Below are 15,366 nucleotides of genomic sequence, written 5' to 3' on the forward strand. Positions count from 1 at the left end.
TGTAGAGAGATAAAACCCATATTTTAAAAACATAAATGAAAAAGGTGAATATTCTTTCTGAGGGCTAACTCAAAAAACAGCAAAATTAAACATTTTTTCCTTTGGTATCCAAGTGTTGAGAAAGCTACCATCACTTAGTAGATGCTCAGTGAGGTAGTTTACGTTTTCCTTAAACTCTCATAAGGACCTAGGAATTTATCAAGTGTTAACTTCATAAAAGACAAGGAAACTAAGGCTCAGAGAAGCTAACAATTTGCCCATGGTCTGACTCCAAAGCTGACATTCTTTCTGCTATGCAATCTCCCACCCTAGTATATATCATTAATCTATTTAGATAACAACCACATCCTGTGGATATTTTAAAGCTACATCATACCTGCTTATCCTTAGGAATGCTGTACATTTTGGTAAGAGATTCCATGATTTCAGAAGGGCTTTCTGAAATCTACATTAAAAAATATACATAGTTAGGAACAAAAAGTGAACCAAACATTAAGAATCCAGCCAAGAATCAAAGATTCCTCTTACCTTGTCAAGTTGCTCTATGTGAATATAATGTAGTGTGTTACTAGTTGTCTAAAATTAAAAGAGACAAGAGAGCTGTAAGGAGTCATGTACAACCTAGTTTCCCCTGCCACAGACCTGCAAGAGCTGTCTGAAAACCAAGATGTCGCCCTAGGCTGAAGACTAATTAAATGCTCTTAAAAATCAAGGTAACTTGAGAGACCTCCAAAACATCTATCTTATATGTAAAATATTCTTAGGAAAGCTTCTTTAAAACCAGTAGTATCAAACTATAATGCACATAGCCAGGCACATTTCATATACTTCTTTGTCCTTTTTTAACCCTCCACTGACTTAATCTCCATAGCTTCAGTATTTTGTAGCAAAGACCGAATTCATGAAAATGGTCTCTCTCTGGGTATGTATTAGAGTTGCTTTCAAGGCAATTAATCTAAGCAGGACCCTATCCATAATATATAAAGACTTCTTGTAGGCTTCCTAAGCAGAGAAACCTGAGTCATCACCATTCATACTATTTTTTTTTTTAGAGTTTCGCTCTTGTTACCCAGGCTGGAGTGCAATGGCGTGATCTCGGCTCACCGCAACCTCCGCCTCCTGGGTTCAGGCAATTCTCCTGCCTCAGCCTCCTGAGTAGCTGGGATTACAGACACGCGCCACCATGCCCAGCTAATTTTTTTGTATTTTTAGTAGAGACGGGGTTTCACCATGTTGACCAAGATGGTCTTGATCTCTTGACCTCGTGATCCACCCGCCTCGGCCTCCCAAAGTGCTGGGATTACAGGCTTGAGCCACCACACCCGGCTCATTCATACTATTATAGCACATGCTGTAATTCTCAGAGACTGTGGGAAAAGTACATAGGTCATAGCAACCCCTCATGATGGAAGTCCCATCTTTTGGCAGCTCCCAACCTAAGACCCAACCCTATCGGAGTTGGACATGCAATTAACACTCCTGAGGAGCTGCTAGGTATGTTTAGTTTGGGAGGGCAGCAGTGTAGCTCAAAACCATTTTCTTCATTTAACTGAGGAGTTCTAAAAGAGGCAACCCCGGTTACAGTAAACTGTAGACTTTATCAGAATAAACCTGAATCAAACTCACCCTTTTCTCGACTTTGACCTCTGCCCCAGGATCTGCATAGAATTCAAAGTGTAGTGTAGTTGCACTGGGTGGATATTTCTGTGTATATAAAGCACATCAAAGAATCAGACACTGAGTTTCAACTGATTATAAACATCTCCCACATCTTCCCTCAAAGTCCCAGCAGCTTGTTCAACTTACTGTGGCAGAAGAATGAACAGTACATTCAGTACCTACAGTGACTTTAACTCCTTGTCTTAGAGCAGAGCTCAGACAGGATAGGGCTTGTTCAAACACAATCAAGAGGATGGAGCCCAGAACTCCCAAACCTTCTGCATTTCATACTTAATAATTTCCAGTTGCCTTTTCTTTCAAGAGATCAATTTTGACTGTGGCTATTCCCAAGGGGGAAAAGAGGGGCAATACTGCCAAGCAGTAATGAAAAAGAATCGAAGAAAGGATGGAGAACAAATACCAGGGTCCAGAAACCAGCTAAAGAACAGAAAAGAACATTCTTATAAAACCTTGTACCATCAGCCTTCTGAAATATTTTATTCAAAGTATGCCTCATAGGCATATCTTCATAATTCTTCAAGCATTTTCCTTCCGTACCATTCTACACCACTTCTCATGGTATATTTTCCTGCACAGGTAGACACCAAGCCAATATAAAACAGACCCTGACAAAACATTCTCTTTAACTCTAGAAAAGCAACATGACAAACAAAATTAAGATAACGGCAGTGTGCCCACTAAAATGTCTCACTAAAAGATACCACTAGCAGTGGTTGCCTCTGGAAAAATCAAAGAGTTTCCACTGCATACCTCTTTATACTCTGAATTTTTAAATATGTATATGTATTACTTGCTTTAAAAGTACGTATCAAACTTTATGTTCTCGTAATTAGAATTCCAAACTCTGAATAAACTTCAAGAATTATGTAGCTTTGATTATTAAACAGCCAACACTCGCCTACTATATTACCCAATATCTCTTCATAAAATAATCACTAAAGAAACGTACACCAGCTAACAAGGGAAAGTAACTTGATGTAATTTGTAGTTTTCTGTGACCAGAAAAGGAGCCAATTCTCTTCAAGAAAAAAAGGCGTGCTAAAATAAATGCACTAAATTTTACTGCAGCCATTTGTGCTAAACATGACAAACTGACAAGACAAATTCCACGTGGAAAATATAGTTGCTTCCAGATGCAAAATTATTATTGAAAACCAAATTGTGTTTTGTAGCTCCAGAGCAACATATCAAAGCCAAAAGGAGAATGGCCTGAGCCATAGGTCAAAGGCAGAGAGGTGAACAAGGAAAGCACATAAAACATTATAAGTTCTCAATAAACCTAATAGTAGAACTGCTCTCCAAGTAGCCATTCCTAAATAACGCCACACTGTCCAGAGTTCTGAAACAACAGTTCCAGTGTGAGAATGCAAGCAAACATACTTTCTGTGATTTAAAAAATCACATTAAAACAAATTCAACAAATGCAGCTATCTACTCAAGAACTGGGTATGAACACACATTATCTCTCAGATTTTTAATCTACTGCCAGCACATCAAAAGCCCAAGCACTGCTAGACTGCTTCCTATAGACATGGTTCAGCTATGTCTAAACTGATCTTAGGTTCCCCAAAGGTCTGACGTGAAGGGGTTAATTAATATACCACATAGCTGTTGTAAAGTAAGGTTCATAAAGAGGCCACAGCTCTGTTAAAAGACACTCATATCCCAAAGAGTTACTTACCATCATGTGCAAGTCTCTGCAACATTCTGCAAGTCCAAAGCCATTCTCCTTTCCACCCCAGCTCTTGAAAAAGGAAAAAGACAGCGTTAAGACAGTGCTTATTGGTGACTTTGCGCTACTGCACTCCAGCCTAGGCAACAGAGTCAGACCTTATCTCTCTTTTTTTTTTCCTCTCTCTCTCTCTCTCCACACACACACACACCCACACCCACACACATATCTAAGAGTGTATGGCTGCTTGGAACATAATGTTGAGAAGATCTAATATGAAAGTCAAACAAGAGGAAAGAACAAACAGAATAAAGAACTTCAGACTCAATCCAAGATGGTCTGCTTAAAGGTAACTTCTTCAATGAGATCAATTTCACTGTTCAGTGAGGATGCTCCTAGGAAGAACTCAAGCAGCAACTGCCAGCCATTGTATTCCACACCCCTGTAGTCATGCATGCTGACAAACTGGTCATGTCCCATCAGGCCTTGCCTGACACTCTACCTATTCACCTTCCTCACTAGGGTGGAATCACACTTTCCAGTTCCTCTCTTTTTGACATGAGCTGAGTTACAAACCAGAATATTCTACCTTATTTATTACTACTCTAACTTTGCCACTCAAATCTAAAAACTCATCAATAAGCCTCTGAGATAATGGGGGAAATGGCTCAACTGGCTTCTAAATCCAAAACTCCAGACATACAGACTCACTTACTAACAAGCTTGCATCTTCAACAGTCTTTAAAATATCACTTTAATATTAAAAGCATCTTTTTATTTTTAAATTATATGTGTATTTTACATATTATATAAAATATATATTTATATATAAAATAATTATATATATATGTATGTGCCTACCTCATGGGGCAAGCCATATAGTTTAGGCAAACTATCGACAAACTGAAAGGAATGAAATATTTATTATCTGAAACAAATTTATTAATTTATCTCAAACTGAAAAAAGACATTTTATATTAAACAAAATATAAAATATATATTTTACATAAAATAGATATATTTTGAAAACATAATTTAAAAATAATTATAAATATAGCTATATATGTAGCAAGAGAGAGAGAAAGAGAGAGGAAGAGACAGACAGACAGACAAAGGTCTCCTTCTGTTGCCTAGGCTGGAGTGGAGTGCAGTGGCAGAATCACAACTCAACACAGCCTCAAACTCCTGGGCTCAAAGGATCCTCCTGCCTCAGCCTCCCACATAGCTAGGACTACAGGCATGTGCTGCCACCACGCCTGGCTACATTTTAAAAATGCTTGTAGGGATCTTGCTGTGTTGCCCAGGCTGGTCTCAAACTCCTGGCCTCAAGTGATCCTTCTGCCTTGGCCTTCCAAAGTCCTGGGATTACAGCTGTGAGCCACCTTGCCCACCCAAACATCTTCATGTTTTTAACTTTGGCATAATTGAAGCACAAAATGCTACTTAAATTCCATGTCTTCATTTTATTCCTGGCATTGTAGTGTGGGTCCCAATCACTCTGGATCTGGGCTGCTACCATGAACTCACATGGTTCTCTTTCTACATCTAAGTGTTTCTTCTTTATTAAATGTTACTATATCACTACCTGTCAAGGAAGTCTCAAAAACAGTGTGAATCACTGAAGATGCCATTCACAAAGGTACGTACTATAGAATGCTATTTCTAAACCTGAAAAAAAAAAAAAATCAATAAAATATCATCTGACTATCTCGTAAGAAATAAGCTTTCTCAAACTACAATCGACCTACTGGCAGCGTTTCTCAATCCAGGTATCATACATGAAGCACAGAATATGGCCAGTGATTCTTTTTTTTGAGACGGAGTTTCGCTCTTGTTACCCAGGCTGGAGTGCAATGGCACGATCTCGGCTCACCGCAACCTCCGCCTCCTGGTTTCAGGCAATTCTCCTGCCTCAACCTCCTGAGTAGCTGGGATTACAGGCACGCGCCACCATGCCCAGTGAATGTTTTTTATTTTAGTAGAGACGGGGTTTCACCATGTTGACCAGGATGGTCTTGATCTCTTGACCTTGTGATCCACCCGCCTCAGCCTCCCAAAGTGCTGGGATTACAGGCTTGAGCCACCGCGCCCAGCCGATTCTTTTAATTCTCCAAAGAATGGTACATAACTAGCACCACTTCAGACATACATGAGAGAAGTCATTTTGTTACATTAATAATGGATACCTTAGGGCATTAGGGTTTACTTCCGTAGTGAAAACCTAAGTGACAAAGGCTTCCTGGATAAAGATATGTACATCCTCAACTCCCAGCTGGTTAAAAACAGACTGTTCTACTAGGAATGATGTCAGTGAAAATGGCAGAATAGGGAACCCCAAAAGCTATCAGAACTCTATCAGAAGTGTATAAACTAATCAAGTCTATCAGAAGTCTAAATAATCAAAAGTTTAAAACAACTACGCAAGTTTAAGGCAATGAGACAAGAATGTGTAAAGCACAAGGTTCAACGTTCATTAAGATGTTAATAGACAGCCAGGCACAGTGGCTCATGCCTGTAAATCCCAGCACTCAGCCAATGGGAGGCCGAGGCGGGCAGATCACCTTGAGGTCAGGAGTTGGACACCAGCCTGCCCAACATGGTGAAACCCTGTCTCTACTAAAAATACAAAAATTAGTTGGGCGTGTGATGCATGCCTGTAGTCCCAGCTACCAGGGAGGCTGAGGTGGGAGGACGGCTTGAACCTGGGAGGCAGAGGATGCAGTGAGCTGAGATTGTGCCACTGCACTCCAGCCTGGGTGACAGAGTGAGACCCCAAAAAAGTTAATAAACACCTGTTGCTAAATGTGGCCAAATATTCATATATTAAAGGTATTCACTGTAGCATTATTTACAACAGAAAAATACTGGAAATTACCCAAGTAAGATGAAAAATGTGGAGTAAATTGAGATAACCATACACGGCACAATTGACAGTACCTAAAATATTAACATACAGAAGGTATAAAATCATACTGTAATGGAATCAATTTCTTCTTTCATGGCATTAGTCTCATTCCTGAAAATACCTCATTACTTCAAGCAGCATACAACCATACATATGCTTTCTTTCAATGCTTGTATAGCTTCATTTTTTTTAAACATTTCAGCTTTTTATTATATCTTAATTTTTTTTAAACTTAATTTAACTTTGATGAGGTAGAATCTACCTTAATTGCCTCCCACAGAGTGAGCCAGTTGTTACACCACCATCTTATTTGAATAATCCATTCTTTTTCTGCTAATCTGAAATGCCATCTTAACTATAAATTCAATTTTTACATATTGGATCTGCTTCTGGAACCTACTGATTTGTCAATTCCACTCTTAATTACCAAACTATTTAAATTACTATAGCTTTATAAAATAATTTAATACCTATAAGTACTTCCTCATTACATTTTCAGTATTTTCTTGGCTCTTCCCAGGACTTCTAGTGAAGACGAAAACACATGGAATTTGCTGAAAACCATAAAGTAAGGATGAGGGTATAAAGGCTTGATGTTAGACAGAACAGACAGTTTAAGTCAAACCAAAAGTCTGAATTTGCAAGGCAGAATAAGCTTGAAAGGCTGTATATCTACACAATTATTTTCCTTTTGTTTCTTCTGTTATTCCAACTAATTATTTCAGAATATTTTTATTACTGTCACCACAAAATCTTTCTTGCCAACTTTTGCGACCTGATAAAAAACAAGCACCTCTAATTAGAAAGTTTTGGTAAGCTGAGATCCTTAAAAAACCCTACCAACTCAAACTGGACTCATGGAAGAGTGTGGTATTGTTGCATGTATCAGCTAGCACCATTATATGAAATATAAAGAAATGTTTCTTGTAAAGAAATATTCATAAGATAGACTAAGAAAATATAGCAAAATGAGTAGAAACATGATTATGATAAATTTTGTTCCATATATTTCCAAATTTTTAGAACACCAAGAACGTATTTTTATCAGAAAGACAAGTTTGTTTCGCTGCCAATAAGATCAATATATTGAATGTTAAGATTTTAGGGTACTTATTAGTCAGTGCTATTCAGAGTAACACTAGTTCTTTGCTCTTATTATTATTATTAATTTATTATTATTTATCTTGCTTTCTCAACCACTAAGCTTGTTTTTATTTAAAAAACCAAACATGACCATGTTCAAACAACTCCCAAATGCCCAAGACAGAAAAAGCAGATATTATTCTTCACATTTTAGCAGGAGCAAGGAGCCCAGAGCTTTTGTCCAAAAATAATAAAAGTAACTTTAGAGACTCATGGTATTCACCTACTTGGTAGTGTTAAAGTAACATCTTAGCACTTAAGTAGATACCCCATAAACAACTATATAATCATGCCATAGGGGCATATGCAACACTACCTCACACTAGACAAGATTTCCTAATTATTCATACACCAGGAAAAAGGCCTGATGCTCTCTGAGACGGAATTATAAGAGTTTGATTAAAGTTTGTAACTTTACTCAATAGAATAGGCCAGTGGCTCTCCCTGGACCAGCAGCTTAGCATCAACACTACCGGGGAACTTGTTAGCAATGCAAATTCTGAGGCCCACTCCAGGCCTAATGAATCAGAAACTCAGGAGCTGGGCATGGGATGGAGGTAAGAAAGACTAATATATTTTTTAATAAAGTGATTCTGATGCATGTTCAAAGTTTACTAGACCTAGAGTATACCAGACCTTCACAAAAGCCAGCCAATTGGCTTTCAACTGATTTAACCACTCTTTCTGGAGAATTTTCCCTAAATCTGTAGTTAACTAATCACTGTCCACATTCACAATTAGCCTACATCACTGGGTTGCCTGAGTCACTACAAAACTGTGAGAAAAGACACCACATCCAAAGTCATTTTTCACGAAGACCAAAACAGGATATTCCATCTTTTATATAAAAGCATTGACTGAACCATTTTTGAAAACACAATGTACAAGAACACAATAAACAAAGACAATATATATGAAGATTTAGGAAAAAAATACTTTTAAGATGACAAAGGACTAAAAACTCCAATACAGTTTTCATAGAGTAGAAAAAAGTAACTGAACAGAAAAATGGACAAAGGATAGAAACAAGACTGTTCACAAGAACAAATCCTAATGGCCAAGCATAAAGATGCTCAAAATCATTACTGATCAGTGAAGTGCCAATGAACTAACACTGAGATTTATGGGACTCTATCATATGGTCTCCATATCATCTCTTAAAGTATTATATTAGAAGTATCTGTAACTAAAGATTACTTAATGTAGCACCATTCATAACAAACACGAGTATGCATCAACAGAGAAATAGTTGAGTAAATATGGTACATCCAAAGCATGAAATATCATGCAGCCATCAAAAGAACCCTATAGCTATACAGGTGACTTTAAAGTGATTTTTGAACAAGGTCCAAAATAAGAAAACAAGGATGCAAGGTATTATACTGCATTTGTAACTGAATGACAAAAACACCCTCAACAGGTCAATACAACATGAAGATAATACATACAGAAGAACACATTTGAGGTTATGGGAGATGAACCAAGAGGGAAAAGGCTGTACTGAAAAAAATAATGTGACAATATGCATGCACTTATAATGTGTGTGTAATGTTTTAAAAGAAAGCAAACACAAAAGAACGACACTTAATTCCTCTGGTTGACATCCATCTACCAATGACAGCTCCCATTTATTAAGTACTTCCAACACGATGGCATTAACCCCACAAGTTTTATGATTTCCTTTACTCTGATCCTAAAAAAACTATGAGGTAGATATTGTAACCCCCAATTTATAGACACAGAAACAAGTTAATGTGATTTGCTGGCAAAAGTAGGCATACATTCAAATCCAGGTTCTTAAACACATGCAAGTGAATGTGTTTGTTGCAAAAAAAAGTTGCCTGAAAAGACTGAAGAGACATGAACTAAGATTTCTAGAATCATTGTTAAAGAAGCCCACAAGGCCAGGCACAGTGGCTCACACCTGTAATCCCACACTTTGGGAGGCCAAGGCAAGAGGATCGCCTGAGCTCAGGAGTTGGAGACCAGCATGGGAAACACGGCAAAATTCCATCTCTATAAAAAAACATAAAAAATTAGTCGGGCATGGTGCTGCATGCCTACAGCCCCAGCTGCTCGGGAGGCTGAGGTGGGAGGATCACTTGAGCCCAGGAGGCAGAGGATGCAGTGAACTGAGATCGTGCCACTGCCCTCCAACCTGGGTAATGGGATGACACTGTATCAAAATAAAATAAAAATAAAAATAAATAAAAGAAGCCCACGTGAAAAAGTCAAGTTTTTAGAGAAATTTTACATTTTAGAGAAACATGAAGTTTTTAAATTTTAATGAGGGGTATTACTATGGGGGCTACCATTAATAAATATCTAATTATCTCTAAACCTCAAAAATCTGTGAAAATCTTTGATTGCAAAGCACCAAACACATACATCTATTACCAATGGCTGCAATGTACTGCACCTGTCAAGATTCCAAATTGTCCAGGACTAGAAATTAACCTTCAATCTACAATCTCTTTAGATCAATTCAGAGCAAAAAGCAGCATGCCTGTCAAAGGTAAAAAAGTGTCAAAAATGCAAAGGGACAAAACAGCAATCATTTAAGCAATCCTTTCTGGTGGTAAAATCATTCAAAGGAAGAAACAACTGGATCTGAATTACCCAAGAAAACAAAACAAAGAAACCCCTCATACTTTATGTATGTGAGCCATTTATACCAAGCAGAGTTTGCACTTTACCTTCTACTTAAATTGTCAGAACATTTAATTAATGTATGAAATATTAGTGTGTTTTTATCAGCCTAAAAGTAGGGTGATGTGAATTCTGTCAGATGCTATTGTGGCCCATACAAATAACCAGATTAACACGATCAAAGCTGTATTTTTAATGACTTTAAGGTCTGTTAACTTAGGAAACTCTTCCTTATGAAAGATCTTAAAAGTCACCTGTATTTACCACTAAGAAGGTTTCTAGGATTTATGTGAAGTGTGAAGAAAAGTTCTAAACACATTTTCCCTCCCAACAGCCTATTGTCTCACTGTTGATATAAGCAACATGAGGCTTACTCTTTCACTCTGCAGATGTACTGTCTATTCCTGTGTTAACTACAAAATTTGGCTTAATGATAAAAAGCCTTTTGATAAAAAACTTGGCTTTATAATGAAATCACTATAGCTTTATGATATTTTATTATCTGATAGAGCAAATAACCCTGATTATCAGTGTTTTCTCAGACATTTATTTCTCTGTCCCAGCTGATATCAACAACTTACACTTGATCAATTTGAAAGACTGATTTAAATGAGAGAGGGAATAAGTTTACAAAAACAAAGCCGAATATTTTACAAAATATTCATCTAAAAGACAGGATGCTAAAATAAAAAGTGTCAAATTATGAAGAGATTCAGGGGTAAAGTCTAAAAAATTTAGAATCCTATATGCAGGTTCCTTTTCTTCACATCGTTGCAACACAGTAAAGTAATCACAGATCATAGTTGTAGTTTATTTTATGTCCGATAACAGACTGCTTCTTACTAAAAGTCTTTGGCCCAACATAAGATGGGAAAGGGAATTATTTTAGTTTTTAAAAAATCATATGTATCAATCACTTTTTAAACATTTCCACTTTTAACAAGACTTTTAAAATAAGTAACCTAAAAATCATTAGTCCTAATTTCATTAAAGGGCTTCTACTATATTAAGTCTTCCCATTTAAAAAAACGTTACTTGTCTCTATTTGCACCAGCTTTTAAATCTGTAAGTAAAGGTTTAGTATTGCTCTAACAGATCTTAAATACTGCTGGTAAGATTTATCTTCCCTTACAACAGTCTTCCCTTATCAGTAGGAATACATTCCAAGATCTCTAGTGGATGCTCGACTATAAAATACAGCCCCACACACACGTTTTTTTCCTATACATACATACCTATGATAAAGTTTAATATATACTATAATAAAAGTCATGTGAATGTGACTTCTCTCTCAAGATATCTTATTGTACTGTACCACAAGTAACTGAAACCATGGAAACTGAAACCTCGGGTAAGGGGAGACTACTGTACTTGTTTATATATCCATCTGTCCCATTATTGCCCATTCAGATTCCCTTCTCTTATTATCACAGGTATCACTTTTGATATCTGTTGTTTAATTTTTGTTTTCTTGAAACTATATGTTGCTTTGTGTATATCTTTTTAAGTTTCAGAAATGGTACTGAGGAATGAAAATTGTTGCTTTTACTTTTTTATGCACTCACCGCTATGTTTAGAAGCTATCAATGTTGCTGTATTATTTGGTCCACTGTTTCTAACTGCTACATATTCTATAGTGTGCGTGTGCCACATTTTACTTATTTGAATATCTACGAATGATGGATACCAAGGTTGCTTCCATCTCCCCACTACCACAAATGATGATGCAATATTCTGACAGAGATCATGTTTATGGAAATGATGTGATCTCATCTTTGAAATATATATGCAGGAGAGCCAGTTTACACTCCTATCAGCAATGCATGAGGGTTCTCATAGCTTCACATACCTGCCAGCACTTACCATTACATAGTTTTCTAATTTCTGCAATCTGATGCTCACAAAGCTGTATCTCGTTTTATTTTTCTTTCTCTAATAGATGAGTCTGGACATCTACTCATATGAATTTCTTGTTCTATAAATTGCCCATCCATATCCTTTGCTCATCCTTGCTGATCTGGAAGAGTTCCTTGGATAGTCTACATTAGCAGTCCCCTTTCAGTTTTAAAACATTGTTAAATATCTTTTAATCTACCATGGGTCTGTTAACTTCTGTTGAATGAAGTGCTGCTTAATTTTGTCTGCAGACCAGCTGCTATTACACCAATTGTTTCCAAATGTTACTGGTCCATGACAAAATGAAGTTGTACCACAACAGTTTAACTATACTATAGAATGTTATCTGACCACATCAGTAACCATAATATTTAGTACAAATGACATTTTTCTTGGTGAAGGAAGCAGTGTGTAACGGCCTAAGGAGTAGCCTGGAGTAATGTGTTTTTGTGTTGGGAAGTATATTTCTTAATATAATATCCAAAATTTTACTTTTTAGTTTATACCACAGGGATTTTAAGAATTTTTCCCCACCACTGTATTACAACATAACCTCCTAAATTAACTTCTCTTAAATGTACAGTTTCAGCCAATATGACTTATTTTACAGACAATATTTGCTTATACCGTGAATGGGGTCTTTCCACCGATCTTATTTTTTTGCGCGCTCTTGTCACCCAAGCTGGAGTGCAGTGGCACCATCTCAGCTCACTGCAACCTCCCTCTCCCAGGTTCAAGTGATTCTCCTGTCTCAGCCTCCCCAAGTAGCTGGGATTACAGGCACGTGCCATCACGCCCAGATAATTTCTGTATTTTTTAGTAGAGACGGGTTTTCGCTGTGTTGGCCAGGCTGGTCTCTAACTCCTGACCTCAGGTGATCTGCCCGCCTCAGCCTCCCAAAGTGCTAGGATCACAGGCGTGAGCCACTGCACCCGGCCTCACCAACAATTTTCTAATTGGTTACTATTAATACATGGAGGAGCTGTTTCTGTACATTGATCTCTTACTTGGCTATCGCACTGCGCTTTTACTAGTTATAGTAATTTTTTATTATCTCCCCAGGAAACCAAGAGACTCATCATCTACACACAAATAGTAACAAACCTTCTCTTTCTTTTTCGGAGACAAGAGTCTCATTCTCTTACCCAGGCTAGAATGCAGTAGCATGGTCTTGGTTCATTGCAGCCTTCACCTCCCAGGCTCAAGTGATCCTCTTACCTCCTCAACCTCCCAAGTAACTGGCACTACAGGGGCGTGCAACCATGCCTGGCTAATTTTTGTACTTTTTGTAGAGATGGGGTTTTGCCACGTTGCCCAGGCTGGTCTCAAAACTCCTGGACTCAAGTGATCTGTGCCTACCTCAGCCTCCCCAAGTACCAGGCATGAGCCACCATGCCCAGCCCAAATTTTCTCTTTTTAATATGTATTCTTCACTTCTTTCTTTTCTCTTCTATTGGATAGGATCTGTACTACAAATTTAAATGACGTAAGTTAATGCCTGAGATTTTTGTGTGACTTTTGAATTCAATGGAAATGCCTCAGCTCCCCCATTATGACTTCTGGTAGGTAATTCTAGTTTTCTTTAAGTTTATAATGAAGCTTTTGTTAATGTGATAAATTTTACCAAGGGCTTTGGAAGCATCTATTGAGTTACAGTTCCTTTTACCTTTTAACTGTGACTTGGGATTCCAACGTTAAACCTCCTTATGGTTTTTTTTTTAATAATAAGAGGAAATGTTTACAGTATCTTAAGAAAACAGGTTGGATGCATTTATACGTGTATTTGCAAATGCAAGAAAAAAGTGCTCCAACTTTAAAGGAGGTCTCATAGGGATGAATTATAGATGACTGACATTTTGCCTATATTTTCCTAAAAATTTCAGAATATGTTATGTTTATAATTACACAAAACTCATTTTTAAGTAATCATGGCACCTAAAATTAGCCTGAAACTTGAATTACTTTGAGGTAACTATTAAATATGCTTTTAAAAAGCCAGCCATAACGCCTTTCTTCTAAGAAAGCTTTCCAACTCTGGTTACCTCTCAAACCTGAGTATGTATTAAGAAAATGCCTCCAGGAACACTGGACAATAGTTTGGTAGAGGTGAACTTTTGTGTGAAAGCTTTTGGCTTCAATTATAATCACTACTACTTACTGATCACAGTACTGAGTACCCCACAATTCATTTTATTTTAAAATAACTCTGAGGTAGATATGCTAAATTCCCAGAAGAGAAAACTAGTATCAGAGCTAATAAGCAGGGCCAGGACTCAAATCTAGATGTCATTATTGCACTGTACTTTCTTCTCACACAGAATCGAATCTAATTTTGAACTTTCCTTTCAGAAGAGAAGTTATCACTTTTGAACAGAGAGATTTTGTTTGCTGAGCAGAGATTAATGAATTCCTTCAAAATTACTTAATAACTAAGAATGTTGAGGTTTTAAAAGAGGGCACCAATAGTTCTAACTCAATTAGGCCAGTGAAGTAACTTTAAGGATTCTAATCTATTTTAACACTTCGAGAAACACCTGTTGAAAGGAACCACATGCTCCAATTTTTGTACCCCTCCACACGACACCCAAGACTCACCTCTGCCAAATGTTGTAGCCGAGTTAGCAGCGGGGTCCTCTTGTCAGATCCCAGGCGAGTGATGTAGTTTGATCTTTTACTAAATACATATAGGAGATTAAGGACTGCCAGCACCACTTGCATATCAGAGGAAGCCAATAAAGTTGTCAAATGCTACAGGGACAAAAAAGGGCAATGTTCAAGGTATCAGGCACAATTGACTTCAAAAACAAAATAAAATTTGTCAACATTTACAAAGCTATCAAGAAGTTTAGTCACAATAATACAAAAAATATGTAAGTATTTGATAATCTACAACATGCAACCTTATCCCCAAGGAGCTTAAAATCTGACAGGTAGCTATAAGTTCAAGAAAAGTAAAAATTGTAAATAGCAGTTCAAAATTGCGCAGGTGTTCCCACAGGAAGGAAGGGATTACAAAAGAGACAAATGAGATATAATACACATGTGGGACTCAAGAAGAACATTAAGTCTCTAACTGGACTGACTAAAAGTATTGTGAAAAATATTTTATGTTCTCTTCTGTATCCTTTATGACAAACATAAAATTGAAATTAATTAAAAGTGTCCTTCATATAGAAGGTAAAGCTACCAACAACAGCTGGTGGCAACTATGTAACATGTAACTGTTATAGTACAGTATATACTCATAAGTAACCTCTGTAAACTCTGGGTTTTTTGTTGTTGTTGTTTGGAAACAAGGTCTCCTCTGCTGCCCAGGCTGGAGTGCAGAGGCATGATCATACCTAGCTGCAGCCTTGACCTCCTGGGCTCAAGTAATTCTCTCATCTAAGTCTCCTGAGTAGCTGGAACTACAGGCATGCAA

At 37.3% G+C, this 15,366-nt stretch overlaps 1 protein-coding gene across 21 annotated transcripts in view; it reads right to left on the minus strand.

Annotated features, from left to right (window-relative positions):
• HUWE1 (HECT, UBA and WWE domain containing E3 ubiquitin protein ligase 1) overlaps nt 1–15,366 on the minus strand; it is a 157,023-nt gene that overhangs the window by 96,974 nt on the left and 44,683 nt on the right. For all 21 annotated transcript variants that reach the window (XM_074392196.1, XM_074392190.1, XM_074392194.1 and 18 more), the window contains 5 exons: nt 14,541–14,693; nt 3,362–3,424; nt 1,627–1,704; nt 529–576; nt 377–445 (listed from right to left, as the gene is read on the minus strand). In XM_074392196.1, coding sequence (XP_074248297.1) covers nt 377–445; nt 529–576; nt 1,627–1,704; nt 3,362–3,424; nt 14,541–14,693 — 411 coding nt within the window. The remainder of the gene's footprint in view (nt 1–376; nt 446–528; nt 577–1,626; nt 1,705–3,361; nt 3,425–14,540; nt 14,694–15,366) is intronic.

The sequence above is a fragment of the Saimiri boliviensis genome, chromosome X (assembly GCF_048565385.1).
Source record: "Saimiri boliviensis isolate mSaiBol1 chromosome X, mSaiBol1.pri, whole genome shotgun sequence".
In the NCBI taxonomy this organism is placed as follows: Eukaryota; Metazoa; Chordata; class Mammalia; order Primates; family Cebidae; genus Saimiri; species Saimiri boliviensis.